General features: G+C 35.3%; 2 protein-coding genes across 3 annotated transcripts; both read right to left on the minus strand.

Annotated features, from left to right (window-relative positions):
* Positions 1-747: 747 nt before the first annotated feature.
* LOC130988974 (uncharacterized) lies at positions 748-3,391 on the minus strand. The gene is made up of 3 exons (XM_057912964.1): positions 2,987-3,391; positions 1,905-2,120; positions 748-1,754 (listed from the first exon to the last, which is right to left on the minus strand). The coding sequence occupies exons 1-3, from the start codon at positions 3,230-3,232 to the stop codon at positions 909-911; spliced, it is 1,308 nt and encodes a 435-aa protein (XP_057768947.1). The 5' UTR covers positions 3,233-3,391; the 3' UTR covers positions 748-908.
* Positions 3,392-6,960: 3,569 nt separating this feature from the next.
* On the minus strand, positions 6,961-14,949 carry LOC130988982 (uncharacterized). 2 transcript variants are annotated; one of them, XM_057912979.1, is made up of 15 exons: positions 14,575-14,949; positions 14,215-14,388; positions 13,688-13,739; positions 13,489-13,596; positions 12,666-12,750; positions 11,816-11,870; positions 11,338-11,706; positions 10,213-10,272; positions 9,657-9,755; positions 9,406-9,516; positions 8,812-8,883; positions 8,597-8,713; positions 8,337-8,486; positions 7,567-7,667; positions 6,961-7,492 (listed from the first exon to the last, which is right to left on the minus strand). In XM_057912979.1, exons 1-15 carry the CDS (start codon positions 14,635-14,637, stop codon positions 7,165-7,167), a joined length of 1,944 nt encoding a protein of 647 aa, XP_057768962.1. In that variant the 5' UTR covers positions 14,638-14,949; the 3' UTR covers positions 6,961-7,164. The 2 variants fall into 2 exon arrangements, with proteins under 2 accessions (XP_057768962.1, XP_057768957.1); XM_057912974.1 differs by having other exon boundaries at positions 6,961-7,488; positions 7,563-7,667; positions 14,575-14,869.
* Between the last annotated feature and the right edge of the window lie 299 nt (positions 14,950-15,248).

Here is a 15,248-nt window from a genome sequence, read left to right on the forward strand (position 1 = left end):
TCATGATCATGAGTACGCAGCTAGCTTTTAAATATAAAATTTTGTGTAAGAATGTTTCACATTTCAATAGCCGCAAACCATTATTCGGATTTGACGTTATATTGATTGGATGAAACATTTGTGATTTTATTCATCCGTGATTGTGTTTAAATTTGAGTATGAATATCGTCTTATAAAAATTAATGTATATAATGATCTCATACAATACTCCACGTCATTTGCATTCAAAGTGTGTTTGAATAGAAGCCCAATTAAAGTTTTGTTTCTACTATTTCTCTCTCTCTAGAATTACACCTCACACACGTTAAGTTGCTCGGCACCCCCACTTATTAATTGAAAGTTGAAAAGAAAGTGTTTTACCAATTGAGGCGGTTGTGAATATTAGACATAAGCTTAATTACGAATGATTTCATGTATTCATTTGCTCACAATGAGATGCAACGTGGATTATGAATTATTTTCTTCAAAATATTACATAAACAAGAGACAAAAAAAAATGTAAATATTTTTATTGTATATATTTTTAATGGAGATCGAGATGTCTTGAATTATACGTGATTGACCAAAATTTGAAACCAAACACCAATAAAGATGTAGATCTTGGTCCAGAATTAATCTTGAATTTCTATTCTTGACATATTTTTGTATTTTTTAATTAATGTCAAGGCTGTATGAGTATATGAATTCTCTTACATGAAAAACTAACATTCTTTAAGAAAGGCAGAACTTACTTCTCCAGCTTTAAACTAAAACAAATCAAAACTCATAACATTCCATTTTGAGGAAAGTGCATTACAAATTCTACAGCATTGACATTTCAAATTAGGCAAAATGCAGCATTCGAAAATGAGCAGGTGCAAAACATGCAAATTCAGACAAAATCAGATCCCAAAAAACAGCATTTGAAACTAAACAAGTCCCCAAACCAAAGATCCACCGGAGATATGGATTTGGTCGGCGAGGGTCCGAGCAGCATCCAGTTCTTCCTTTTCCTGATGCAGCCTCTCTTGCAACTTCATTGCCTCAGCCATGCACGCCTGCAGCTCTTCCTCGCATTTCTGCACTGCTCTCTGCTTCTCGCAGATGACCCCGACGCTCCTCGCCTTCAAATCCTCGAGCGTCGAAGCCCCATCATACAACTGCCTAGCCTTGGATATCTGCTCCAGCCTCTCGTGAAGCCACCCGACGTCCACCTTCACAAGTTTAAGGTCTCCGATTTGTCCGAGCATGGACTCCAGCTCCAACGCCGTCAGCTGCATGAGTTTTGAACCTTCCAACCTCTTATAAATGGTGCAGACCAGATCCAGAATGGACGAGCGCAACTCCGTAGAAAACGAGCTTTCCTTAGCAATGTCTCCATACTTGTTGAAGATGGCCTTGAGGAGCGGCGCCACTTCCTTCTTCACTTTGTACCCCTCAACATCGATGATCATGGCATCCCCGGAGTCGGACATGGCATCGTGTTTTTGAGGAGATTTGCTGCGAGTTGGAGTAGTAGTAGGATTCTCATTAGCTCGAGCAGAGATATTCGGGACCACATTAGCTTCCCTTTCGAGCAGACTGTTGTTCACCATAAGGTCGTCTGAGCAGGAAGAAGCTTCTCCTGCTTGGAAGGACAATTCTGGTTGCTGAGTTTGGGCGAGCAGCTCAGATGTAAATTTCTGCAAATCGAGCACATTCTTCCTCGGGTCCATACCTTTCTGGGCTTCAACAACTTCATCAGGGCTTATACTCTCAAGTTCAGAATGTGTATCCTTGAAAAAAGGGAAGGAAATGTTAAAATGCTTCAATGTGAATGCTTTACAAAAGCATTCAACTTTCATTTCATTTCAATCAAATTCTATATATCTTGTGAAGTTTTCAAAGAAACTAATCATTAATGCAAAAGGTTAGTCATTAAATACCTTAGCTTCCAATGCAACATGGTTTGCTTTATCCATACTGTTAGATTCAAATAGGATCTGCTTCACCAGCAACAAGCTAGAATTTTCAGAAGAATTTCCACCAATGCTATGAGGTGGGATTCTTGATTGAGAGCTCACTGCTGCTTTCTTTTTACCAAATGACATAGAAAACCGGGTTCGGGGCCTAGGTTGATCCAGTGATGCAGACTCATGCCCCTAACAATACACCACCATAGAAAAGAATGCTTAATTTAACACAATAATACACTTCGCTAAAGTATGATCAAACAGAAGAAAATCACTCATGACAATTGCATCCTCCACTTAATTCATCCACGATCCACCACTCTCCACTTCTGGCATCTAAGATTGATCAAAACGGGGGTGAAACGAGGAACTCATACTATTCCTAAGAAAGTAATTCCAATGAGAACATGCTTTTGAAAAGATGATTCTACCATGAATGGCATATTGTATTGTATGTCACAATAAGTCCACTAAACATCAGCTGCCTGAAACAAGAAGGTAGGATTGATTTTCTTCTCTAGCTCCCTCCCTTCTAAGTATATCTTCAACAGAAAATCAAAACGGGTTTAACTGATTGCAATCACAAGTTTTCACCATGAAAAGATCCCTCAAGGATGCATGTGCTCACACAGTTCAAATTCATATCATTTCAGGTTATGCATAAAACTTCAATTCACCACAAATATTAACATGAACAAGAACAAGAACATTATACACTGACCTAAAGAACGCCAAGCAGAAATGGTGTCTTCAATTACCATATATACAGATCATATATTGTGATTTTCCTTCCAATCCCTTTCGTAGCAAGAATATCGACATTGTATAACAGAAAACCAAAGCTATGTATCTAAGTTACATTTTTTATCCTTAACATCAACCTTCACTTCTCCTAGAAGCTTCAAGAAAACAGGACTCCATGTCTCCATCTTCACACACAGCCACACATACTTAAAATTGAAGATAATAAGGGTGCCCTAGTCCTAGACAAAGATCAAATTCCAAAAAAAAAAAAAAAGAGTGAGTGAGAGAAACAGGGGTTAGAAATAGCGTACTTGAGAAGAAAAAGAAGCATTTATATTAGCAGCAGCACAATCAAAGGTGGTGTTGTTCAAATCTTCTTCTTGGCGCCTCTGTTGTTTGTGGGGCCTCCCTCTTTTCGTCGCTGCTCTTTTTTCATTCTCCATTTTGTCGCTTGAGTTTCTTCTCTTGCTATTACCACCACTACCATCGAAGCTGTTGTTGTTTACCTCTTCTTCTTGGAGTCTACTTGGTTTGGGGCCTTTTTTCTTCTTTTCCATTTGTGTCTACCGCTTTGAAATACAGAGGCCAAGTTTGAAAACAAAACAAAACTGAGAGAGAGAGAGAACAGAAGAAATGATGGAGATTTTGTGATGGGATTCGGTAACTTGAATCGATGGTTGACAGGAAATCAACATACAGATGGCAAAATCAGAGGAAGAATACGTCCTCTCGCCTTCTGCATGTAATTAAATCTTCTTTTAGCTTCATACATCAATCAGCTGAAAATTTTATTTTCTTTTACTTTTTCCTTAAAATGCAAATTTGTTTACTGACTGCTAATTATCTGCCTAACAAGTTTTGTAAACCAAAAGGGAAGAATAAATGGCCAAATCCTAATTAGTGATTAATTATGGTTTGGAGAATGATCAGAAGTTAGAACAGCCGGCCATTTGTGATCGCGAATTGGGATGATATTTGGTCAATCAGATCCCATAATAAAATTGTAAACTTCCTTTTATGTCATCTTATTACTATTGTTAATCCTGCTTAATGGGTTCTGATTGTTGGACATTACTTGGTTTATATTTTAAGAGCTACTCCATAGTGGTGCCACATGTATGCTACCTCAACAACTACCTCATATTTTTTTCACTGTACCACTATCTCATTTTTAACTATTCATAGACCCCACTAGGCCACTATCATTATCACTACTTCTACTATAATAGACACATAATATATATATATATATATATATATATAAGTTGTGTATTTTAATTTTTATATTATATTTTACTTCAATAAAATTAATAAAATTATACAAATAAATTAATTTTTTAATAATAAAATATAATTTAAAAATTATAGTTATGCTAATAAAATGAAAAGGAAAATAAAACAGAACCTAAGATTGTAAAATAAAAGTAACAAAAAAAGAGAAAAAAAATTAAAATAATTAACGAGAAAAAGAACAGAAACTCAGAAAAATAAATAAACAGAAGGCAACTCAAAAGCAAAATAGATCAGGGTTTAGAATTTTAAAACAAAGGTAAAAAAAAGAAAATAAAAACTAACGAAAAAAAACTAAAAATCGAAACAAAATAAATAAAAAGCAACTTGAATACCTGCATAAAAAGAAAGAAGCAAAAAAAGAAAGAAAAAATCAAAACAATAACATACAAAAATTATAGTAAAAAATTAGTGTGGGACCCATCTCTGAGACAAGGAACCGGGTAGCAACATTGCTACCTCAATTTTTTGCTACCCCATTTTTTAAGACCTCCATTATGGTACTATCCTCTAACTACCCCATTACTACCTAGCGTAGAGGAAGCCCTAAGAGGGCATTTACCTTGTACGATTGATAAAAAATACTCCCTCCGTCTCAGTCAAGATGATACATTTCTTTTCGGCACGGAATTTAAGGAGTTGTAGATTAGTGTTTTAAGTGTGTAGTATAAAAGTAATAAAGTAGGAGAGGGAATGTAATAAATTGATAAAGTAGGAGAGAGAATGTAATACTCCCTCCGTCCCGCGAAGCGTGACCCACTTTCCTTTTTGGGTTGTCCCACGAAGCTTGACCTGTTTCTAAAAATAGCAAAAAATTTACCCTTTATTCACCTTTTCACTTTTTCACCTACCACACTTAACACACAAAATGTCAATTTCTTAATTCCCGTGCCGAAAAGAAATGGGTCACGCTTCATGGGACGGAGGGAGTAATAAAGTGATTAATTAGTTGTAATGTTTTTCATATTTAGAATGTAGCATCTTTGTTGGGATGACCAAAAAAGGAATATGTAGCATATTCGTTGGGACGGAGGGAGTATATAATTAAATATTTTTATTTTCAATAGTAGAATTACTCATATTTCAACGTTATGATAGGATAAGAATCAAGCAAAACTAATTTAAATAATAAAAATAATAAAAGGTCAAGAGATATCATAAAGTTTCAATCCAACAAAATAAATAAGGGATTAGACTTAGGCTGCAGACACCGACGCACACCGGGCGCGCGCCCCACCAATGCCGCACCTCTATCTTGCTCACCAGGCCTGCCTCCCTGCGCCGAGCTCTTTTGGCAAAATTGTTGGGCGTGTGCAATGCACGATCCAATATAATAATAAAAAAATGATAAATACAAACTCTTGTGGGACACCTTAAAATAGAAATAACACTTTTACAAGACAAAGAGAGTATCTTATAAGCTCCAACCACTTATAAGATATTTTAAAATATTATAAGTTGTCAAAATTTTAGATAATTGAATTTATAAGTTCAAAACATAACTTTATATTGGAGAGAGAAAATTTTTGTTAGAGAAAAAAAAATTGAAGGCACATGAACTTAAAAGAGTATACGATGAAAATAGCAATTCATAGATAAAGAATACTTGTAAAATGATTGTTGCATATAAGATTATGGAAAAATAATTAAGAAGTGGATGAACTTATTTTTATATTTTATAAGTTATTTAAGAGCTTAGTTTGCTGCCAATGAAGCTTAGCTCAAGTGACAAAGCTGAGGCACCCAAAGACTCTCCTTTATGAGAGGTTTTGGGTTCAATACAGCATCCGTGCGATGTAATTTTTTCACCTTTGTGTGGTAGTGGTCTCGTCTGCGTGCGATGTAGTTTTTCGTCCTTTGTATGGTTAGAGGTCCTGCCTGCATGTGAGTGGTAGTTTTTCTACCTTTGTGTGGGTGTGGTCCCGCCTGCGTGCGATGTAGTTTTCCTATCTTTGTATGGTGTGGTCCCGCCTACGTGCTAGAGGCTTTTTTTTATTATATAATGGATACCTTTTGTAATTCTAAAAACAGAGCTTAATTTGCAAAACACTTTTAAAAAACTTATAAGCTCATAAACAATTTATAAGATATTTTTGTGCATAAGACAATTTTTAACGGTTTATAGACATTTTATAAAATATTTTGCCAAATACTTTAAAAAATTGTCTTATTTGTGTAGTTCATTTGACTCGAAAACATTTTTTTATATGTTGAAAGTTCATTAATTTTTTTATTATCATTTTAAAATATAGTAGCGGAAAGAGTGTATGTTGTATGTGTAACCAATATTATTTTTTTAATAAAAACAAAAAATATAGATATAATATTTATTATATTTAATTTTTTTTATTACAATTTTTGATATATTTGATTCTATAACTATAATAAACCTCTTTAAAATAATACTCAATAAATTAATAAACTCTATAAACTAATAAATTTCTCCAACAATATCAGCCACAATGAATTGATATGCATTTATTTAATTTAAATATTATCTCTTGTTATTTCTACACATCATAACTTTGATTTAAAATTTACTATAATTTTCAAAATTAAGAAAATATTTTATAAATCAATAAATTATCAGTTTATCGATATATTAGTATCTCTCAAAATTAATAAAATCCTTATACCCCAGAGTTATTAATTTTAGAAGTTTTACTATTTTGAAAAAATGGTTAAAATTTAATTCGAAGTTCAACAATTTTCAAATTTTCAAAATATGTTAACTTTAGTATCTCAAAAAAGAAATGTAAAGGGTCATCATTTTTCAAAATATGGTAATTGACATTACTTTTGAAGAAAATCTCAATTACAACACCTCACACATCACACATGAATCCATGATTATTTCAAAATGTTAAGGGGACTTTTATAGAAATGACAAAATGATTTTACAGAGGCGGCCAATATACTTATTTTAATTTTTCTCTGACAATAATATACAGTGGAATTTCAGGAATCAAGTGAATCAAAGGAAGTTAGAAACTGATTAAGTAAACCCTCCAGAAAAAGGAGGGGAGCTATTGAGGCATATTATTTCTACTCATACTTAAGGCCTCCTCGCACGAAATGATATTAAAATAACAAGTGCAATCGACCCAAATATGTAGGAAATATTTACAATATTCAAAAAGATAAATATTGAAGAGTGAATAGTGAAGAAATTTCGATTGTTGGTTTCGTCAAAAATCATCTACAATACTTCATCGTCAAGCTGGGGATATGCTGAGGCATCTTCGACTGGTAGCGAAGGTGGGGTTCCAGGAGGGATACAAGCTGCGCCATTCTCACCGGCACATATACACAGGGCTTCAGCTTCTCTTAGGGTTGAATCAAGGTCGATCTGACCGCTCAGTTCGTTGATGAATTTTAGGAGAGTGTCAAAATCCATCTGCTCCCCCATTATCTTCCTACGGTATCTCTTGAGAATGGCAACGCAGACATATAGGTGTAGGTGCTCGCTCAGATAGTGAGTCCACAAAACTTCCCATATGCACATCGTACTATCGTATTCAAACTCCCTGCAAAAAACATGGGGGTCGTCATCCACACATCAAAATACACGCATATTAGAGGAGGGGGCAGTTACACTTGCCTCTTGAACTGTATCAATAGCCAGCGGAAACAAAAGAAATAGTTCAGACAATCATTCTGCTTGAAATAGTTGTGCAATGGGCTGTCTAACACCTCGACCAGCTGCATGACATGAAATGATATTGATTAGAGAGTTAACAATATCTGCAATGCAATCGTAACTTAGATAGACTAGGAGACCATGCAAAACAAAGTGCAACAAGCCAGAAGAATAAGCCAACTATTTACTATTGGATTATTGGTAGTACCAATAAGCATAACAAATAACTATTCAGAAAAATTTAAAGAAAAGTTCTGTTATATCATTTTCAGAATATCAGTGTCTGACAAGAATGTGAATGTTTTTTAGTCAAAACGCTTAATAGAGCTTCTGATAGTTTGGCACAATTTGAGAATATATTCTTCCCCCACATAGATTTAAATCTTTCAGACACTGGTCTTTGTACCATTAAAACCAGTTGAAGTAGTAAACTATAACTCCCACCGTCACACAAAGGATGCCACTTTTGACCTTTAATAGCTGTCAAGTGTCAAGTAATACTTTCTATCAAAATGGAAATAAGATATAGATATCTCTTAAAGGAACTTCAAGAGGCCAATGAGATAATACACAATATGATGTATGTGATATTTGTAAAATTGAATTATAATTCAATAACTCAGTAAGTTGATAGAAAATCGATTCAGCAAAAAACAATAATAACACTATTAATGGACTAGATTATTGCACAAATAGAATTAACACATTCTAAGCTGGTGGAGGAAGAGAACCTTTGATAAAGCAAAAAGTTGAGAGTGCATCCCACTTTGATCACGATTGAAATTAGGTCCAAGACGCTCCATAAGGTAAACAAAGCACCAAAAGGACTCAGATTCATCTCTCATCACATACAAGATTGGCGAGAGAAGATCACTCATACCCTGAAGGCAAAAAACAGAGCATTCAGGAGAAGCAGAAGATTTATAACTGCGCATATGGTCAACATAGTTCCATAGAAGTTGCAAGAGTAATGACACCAAAAGGAAACTACCTGACAATACCCAAGATCAAAGTTGTAAAACGAGTACGTCAACAGTATATCTCGCATGAGATATACATTAGGATTGTCATCCCCGTCGTAAAATGACAGTGATCTGTCAGTCCTCACCTGAGATGAGAGTAAAAAGTACACCTTCACTAAGAATACATCATCAAGCATCTTGATAAAAACATTCTCTGAAATAAAAGTGTGACAGTAGACCCTACCACATCCTTGTCAATAAGGTTTTTCCTCTCTCGAAATTTCGTAAATCGCTTTGCCTGCTCTGGGGAGATGCTCTAAGCAAAAAATGGAACAACACTTGTAATTTAGAAGCACCAAGCAATGTGTATTCTTCATGAATAAAACAACCATATGTACCAGGTGGTTAAAGGCATTACATAGAACAAATTTGGACAAGAATGCAAACAGATCCCTTGTTATATCATAATTTTGTGCCTCCTATTTCCATATTAAGATCCTGTCTCATGGAATATTTTCTATCAAATTAGATCTCTATTTTAAGCCTTATAATTAGTAAGGTCACCTTCCCCCAAATAAAAAATAAAAAAATATAGTCAAGTCACAAATATATCTACTATGAAATGGCTCGCTTCCAATATTATAGATAAATTAGCACGCCTCTGGTTCTAATTTCAATTGGAGAAGAACCTCGAACTTAAAGTACTAGTTAGAAGATAGTATAAATGAACCAATTCCAACAAAATTACCAGCAGCATATTCAGAACAGCATGGAGGGGAAGAAAAAAGAAATAAAATCTTTAAATTATGCCATAACTCAACTGATATAGAGGACAAACCTGCCACTGCTTTTTTATTGTGTCATACTCCGACTGCTTTACTGACATGAGGTACTCTCTCTCTGCAGATGTCGATTCATAGGAGTGGTATCCTAATAAAAATCTCCAAACCTGTTAAGAGAATTTTTTTGGACGATGATTGGGAAGAAGAAATACAAGTTAATCTACAAACTTTAACAAGTCAATATACAAACTTTAACTGTCAAGCTAAAGTCAAGCATCAGAACAATAATTTTTTTCAATATGCAGACCTCTTTTCGCAAATTATGTTCAACGCCCCCATAGAAGATTCTCTTTTTCAATGCCTTTGGATCCACTACTCGCCCTTCTGCATCCAAGAACGTAGACCACTGCAAGGAAATATTTTGACTCAGATGGCATATGAAACAGACAGGGGTAGCAATCACTTAAAATACAAACACAAAATATATGAATGATTGAATAATTACAGGAGAATATAACAGCCCCAGAATAAAGAGTCTTGTGCTAGCCTCCGAATGGCATTATTATTCAACTCCTTAAGTCTGCCACGTTACTACATAGAAGTCAAATTGGAACATAGGGGGGGAATTACTTAAAGGAGCTAAGTATTAGGGATTGAATGGAGCATTCCTACAGAAGTAATTATTTGTTCCATCATCATGATCATCAACAAGTATTGTAATGTTCAACATTTCAAATATGTATAACCGACGTAAGATGACCAACTGAGAGGAATTTGGAGGGGGGGACCAAGGTTGACTCTATCTAGTATTGACCTCAAAAGCAGATAATTTCAGGTATCATCAGACAGGCAAACAGGTTTACCTCTTCTTGCCCCAAGGGTGGCTGACGTGGCTTTCCCCACACCAGTGATAATTTGTCGATCTGCCAATATAAGAAGAAATGTCAACAAGAACTTGATTGTACTGAGATAGTGAATGAAAATCTGAAAGCTTTTGCATAATTTCATTGTCGAAACAGATAGACCTGCAAACATTTTATGATTCACGTTCAAGGGGTATTTTCATTTGAACAAGACTTCACGCCCAATACCATAGGCGATGTCAAGGTTATCATTTCTACAATTTGAAAAGGCTTGCCTGTATTGCCTCCATCAACATTGCATACTAAGACTACCACCATGTTTTTTCATTCAACTTAATTGCATTCGATTTTATTTTGAAATATAGTGAATTTTTTTCTTGATACAAGGAAGTGCTACATGTTTGTTTTCCTACAAGATCTTGTGCACACTGCTATTAATATATGTTCTTATTAATACCCCTGTATGATGTGAGCTTAACTATAAGCTCATAGATGTAATATCATTACCAGTTCCACAACATAAGCTGTACACAAAACTAAAGGTGGACGACGTTTCGTTTAGCAGTGGGTGACATTAAAAACATATTTTTGAAAGAAAAAAAAAAGAGTTGAGATGCTGAAAATCCCATAATCTCCTTCCTAAAGCTCCTTAAAATTGAACAACTCAAAAGTTTGGTTGCAGCTTCTTCCCCAAGAACTAGTTTTCTAGGTGGGTTTTTCTGGGTGTAAAAGGTACACCGCCCTAAATGAAACAGTCCTTAAAGTAGATGTTTAAGCAAAAACTATAACATATTCCGTGAAAAAATAAACTTAACAAGATTTTGACATCAAGCTCGATGGAGGTATCACATTTTCAACTAAATGTAGGTATCATTCTTAAAAAGAGATCTATATAAGCTAGAAAATGTCTATAATCATGACAACCAACAGAAGGAAAAGTTGAGACTACCCCAGATTTAACTGTCAAGAGATAACAGGCAAACAGCAAAGAGGCCTCTGAAGAGAAATATAAACAAGGCAAAGAGGCCACTCAAGACAAGTTTTTAGAAACATAAACAAGGCAACGAGGCCACTCAAGACAAGTTTTTAGAAACATAAACAAGATGTGAAGTGATAAATTATTACCTCTACTGGATCCGCTGCCACAGGAACCTCATCAAGAACTTGTGGAGAATCATTTGATGATGTTATACGATTAGATGCAGGTGAAGGTGATAACGGGCCATCCTTCCACCCTTCATTAGAAGTAAAGCTATCAAACTGGCTGTCCCGAAAGAGTTGGGAAGTTGTTTCACGAGCAAAACGGGTAACAAGTGAAAATTTCTCCAATACTTGAATTGAAATGTCGCGGGCAGGATCATGATGCTTCTGTCTCCTGCCATTCTGAAAAATATTGGAGCTTTTATCTAACTCACCCTTATCTTGATCGGGTGCAGTGGGGGATTCACACACAGGAGTAAGAGCCCTAGGAATCTCCAACGAAGACAGAGTCCTCTGTACCAAGTAAAAGATTGCACTTATTTGAAGCAGAGCAAGGGGGGAGGGGGGTCAACAGGAGCATCTAAGCAATCTAATTTGCATCAAACTAAATCTTAGTTCATACCTGGAGAGGATTTTCAAAATCATTCACAAGAAACACATTGGCATCATCTGCTGATCTGGAAATAAGAAATCATGTAAGCATAACTGCTCTCACATTCAAATGGATGCAACCACCACAGTATAATAATTTCACATTTTCATCATTTCTTGAACAACTAGATAAGAAAAACGTGGTTCAGACATTTTCCTTGACGCACCCTTAGGGGTAGTTTAGTGGTGGATGGGTGATCCCGTGAATGAAAATAAGAGTTCAAATCCTTTTAAGTTCAGCACATTGCACAGGGCTTTCCTAGCGTGAATTTGTCTGCGGGTGGGAGCCTCATTATTCAATACAAGAGTGGAGTTTATCACAGCGTCAATTGAAATAAAGATAAAAATTAAATTAAAAAAGAAAAGAAAAAAAGACATAGTTTGTTATACAATCCAGCATTTCCTGGTATAACATTCTTAGAAGCAAGAACTACTACTCGGAGGTCATGGGTTCGAGTCCACCGTGACGCTATCTTAAAATTTACTTATTTAATTGTTAATTTATCAAAAAACAAAAAAACTATTACCCAGAGGTAGCCCACGTATGGCACATATAAAATGCAAAACAATAATACTATTAGATTATTACTTGAGCAAGTTAAAAACATAATAGAGTACGTAAGGCGACCAACAAGGAAAAGCAAAAGTAAATAATAAAGGCTTAAAATCAGATCCATAACTCAAGACCCTTTTGAGAGTTCATACTTATGCGGTTAACAACTTTGTATGTGTTGCAAGAAACATATAAACAACTTCTCAATTCACTATACAAATGAAGTTACACAAGCAAAAAAGACAAGCATTAGGTAGGAGGTATTTACCTGACAAGAACAACATGCTGCTTGATGGTTGCAAGAAATTCTCGGACTCCTCCATTATAGAAATAAAGTGGCGGAAAAGCCAATCCTGATTATCATACAGGGTGTTAATGACAATGAAGACTTGACCACTGGCCACAAGATGTAAGGATGCCATCTCTCATAAGATTTAATGCTAAACGCACAGATGTAGACGCCTGAGACTTATATAATTTAAGAATGTAATTGGGTAGGACCAAAAAACCAAACTAGAGGACAAGAAAAATATTTTAGGCAAAATGCCAAATGCAACACAAGCATAGTGAAACATGATTTTCAAAGTTTAAGACTCTTTCTATGTACTTGTGAAAGGTTTAAAATTGTTTTAGGTTTTTCTTTGAATAATATACTGTGGCAGTTGAATAATATATTGTGGCAGTATAATTTATAAAACGTACATAATTGTTGTTTCTGACTAAGCCAAAAATATACTTGGAACTACAGGGCATACAAATTCACTTAAAGTTCTTTATTGTTTAAAAATGGAATTCTAAATCCTCTTGGCAGCTATTACTTGAGTTTTGTCCTAGTAACGTTCAATTGCTTCAAAAGAAGGAGTCTGACAAACCTCCATAATACGAGATATAGAATATAGATACATGCAAAAATAGATTGATTCTCCACATGATGCATGCTACATCTCCTAATAATACTTAAACTTTTTCCTCTTCAGTTGCATCCATACTTTACTAAAAGGCTTATAGCAGTAACAATCAAAACATAATACAAGAATGGGAACATATTGAAATTGAACATATCGGAGAGTACTATCTCATACGATGATTACCTGTTGACATAACTACAATAATATACTGCCAACCCAGGGTAGGAGTGTGTCTACGTATTGATCGAATTTCTGAAAATGGCACGGCCCTGATAGTATAAAGATTCTTATCTGCACCCATGTAGTGGAAAAGTATATTTATGTATCGGATGACAAAAAAACTTTGCATCAGATAGAAGAGTTACAGTATCGGAGGCTCTACCTTTCTCAGTCAATCTTGCATTTGAACTTTGCCCTTTGTAAGGAAGCCATGTCTACAGCAAGAAAAGGGAAGACTAATTGAAAATCATGGTTCAGGATACATTATTCATAGAACACGATGCACTAATACTACAATTGGCTTCAAATATAACCGAGACATGGGATACTTTTGCACCTAAATTCAATGCTCATACTTTCTAGACTAAGTAGATGAAATCAATAAATTGATTTTATAGGAAAGAAAATGAACAGTGTCACTTAGCAATCACAAACTCGTGTGCCTTCTAATCCTCATATCATCCAATTTCTCAAAAGTGAAAAGCAATGTTAACTACCATGCGATATACTGTGGACTAAACATATTTCTCTACTGCATGAACCATAAAACGAGCTACTCTTCCATAGGAAACAGTAAAACTTGTAACCAAGAAAAGGTTTATTTCATAACCACAAAATTAGCAATCGAATAACAGAAACTAATAGCGAAATATTCAAATTTTCTCCCACATAAACTGCAAAAGGCAGTACCATGGAAAGTGCATTTCCTTGCTTCATCAACTTCAGTCGACCACTAATTCTCTCGGAAGCGAACTGAGTAGGATGTATTGTCACATTATCCTTAGTATATACAACCTCTGCGCCTTCCGGCTCGCTGGGTGAGCTTCGTCCAATGCTGTCATTCCGATTTATGCTTAGAGGGCCCTAAAAGTAATCAATTGAACCAAATGCAAGGGCAATTGAGAAATTAATTGGTCTCACACAGTAATTAATTAATAAAATAAATAAATAAATTCCGCTCTTGCATTCATGGGGAAGTCACCAATGATTAAGATTGAAACAAAACGCAATTAAGCAGAAATCAAGACAACATCCATATTTGAAGATTACCTGTTGAATCGATGCGGCATAATCGGCATCATCCGATAAATCATGTGCGTCAGGTTCGTGCATCGTTACACTGTATTTACGAATCAGAGGAAGCGAGCGAGAGAGGGGGGTGAGGGAGGATCGTGTCTGATTCCTTAAAGACGAAGGAGACGGAAGAGGGATTCTTATTTCTTTTATTAAATGTCGGCCAAAAGGATGAAAGCCGAGAGAGGGAAGAGAGAGGAGAGAGAAAGAGAATGAGAGAGAGAGGAAGAGAGGAGACTCTAAATTGGGGCCCGCAGTGCAGTTGGGTCGGTTAGGATGTTCGGGCCGTGTTTGTTTTCATTTAATTGTAAGCTGATTTACTCATTTTATCCACCATTCCTTTTTCTCCTCATACTCCAATAATCTCATTTATTATTATTATTATTATTATTATTATTTGAGATAGATGAGATGATGATTTTTGTTTTTCCTAAGGTTTTAAATAGTGGGGGGCATAAGTGCAAAATGCTATAGCAATGTAAGTTAATTTTTTATTTCAGGGCAGTCAATTCGGAATTTTTAATACACAAAGATCCTTATTTGCCAACATCCACTTTCTAAAATTGGATTAGTTACCGCAGTTAATCCAATACTGATCTTCATTTGTATTTGCAAAGTAACTTATAATCTGTTGAGATTAAAAGTTCACA

Source organism: Salvia miltiorrhiza, chromosome 1 (genome assembly GCF_028751815.1).
Source record: "Salvia miltiorrhiza cultivar Shanhuang (shh) chromosome 1, IMPLAD_Smil_shh, whole genome shotgun sequence".
Taxonomy (NCBI): Eukaryota; Viridiplantae; Streptophyta; class Magnoliopsida; order Lamiales; family Lamiaceae; genus Salvia; species Salvia miltiorrhiza.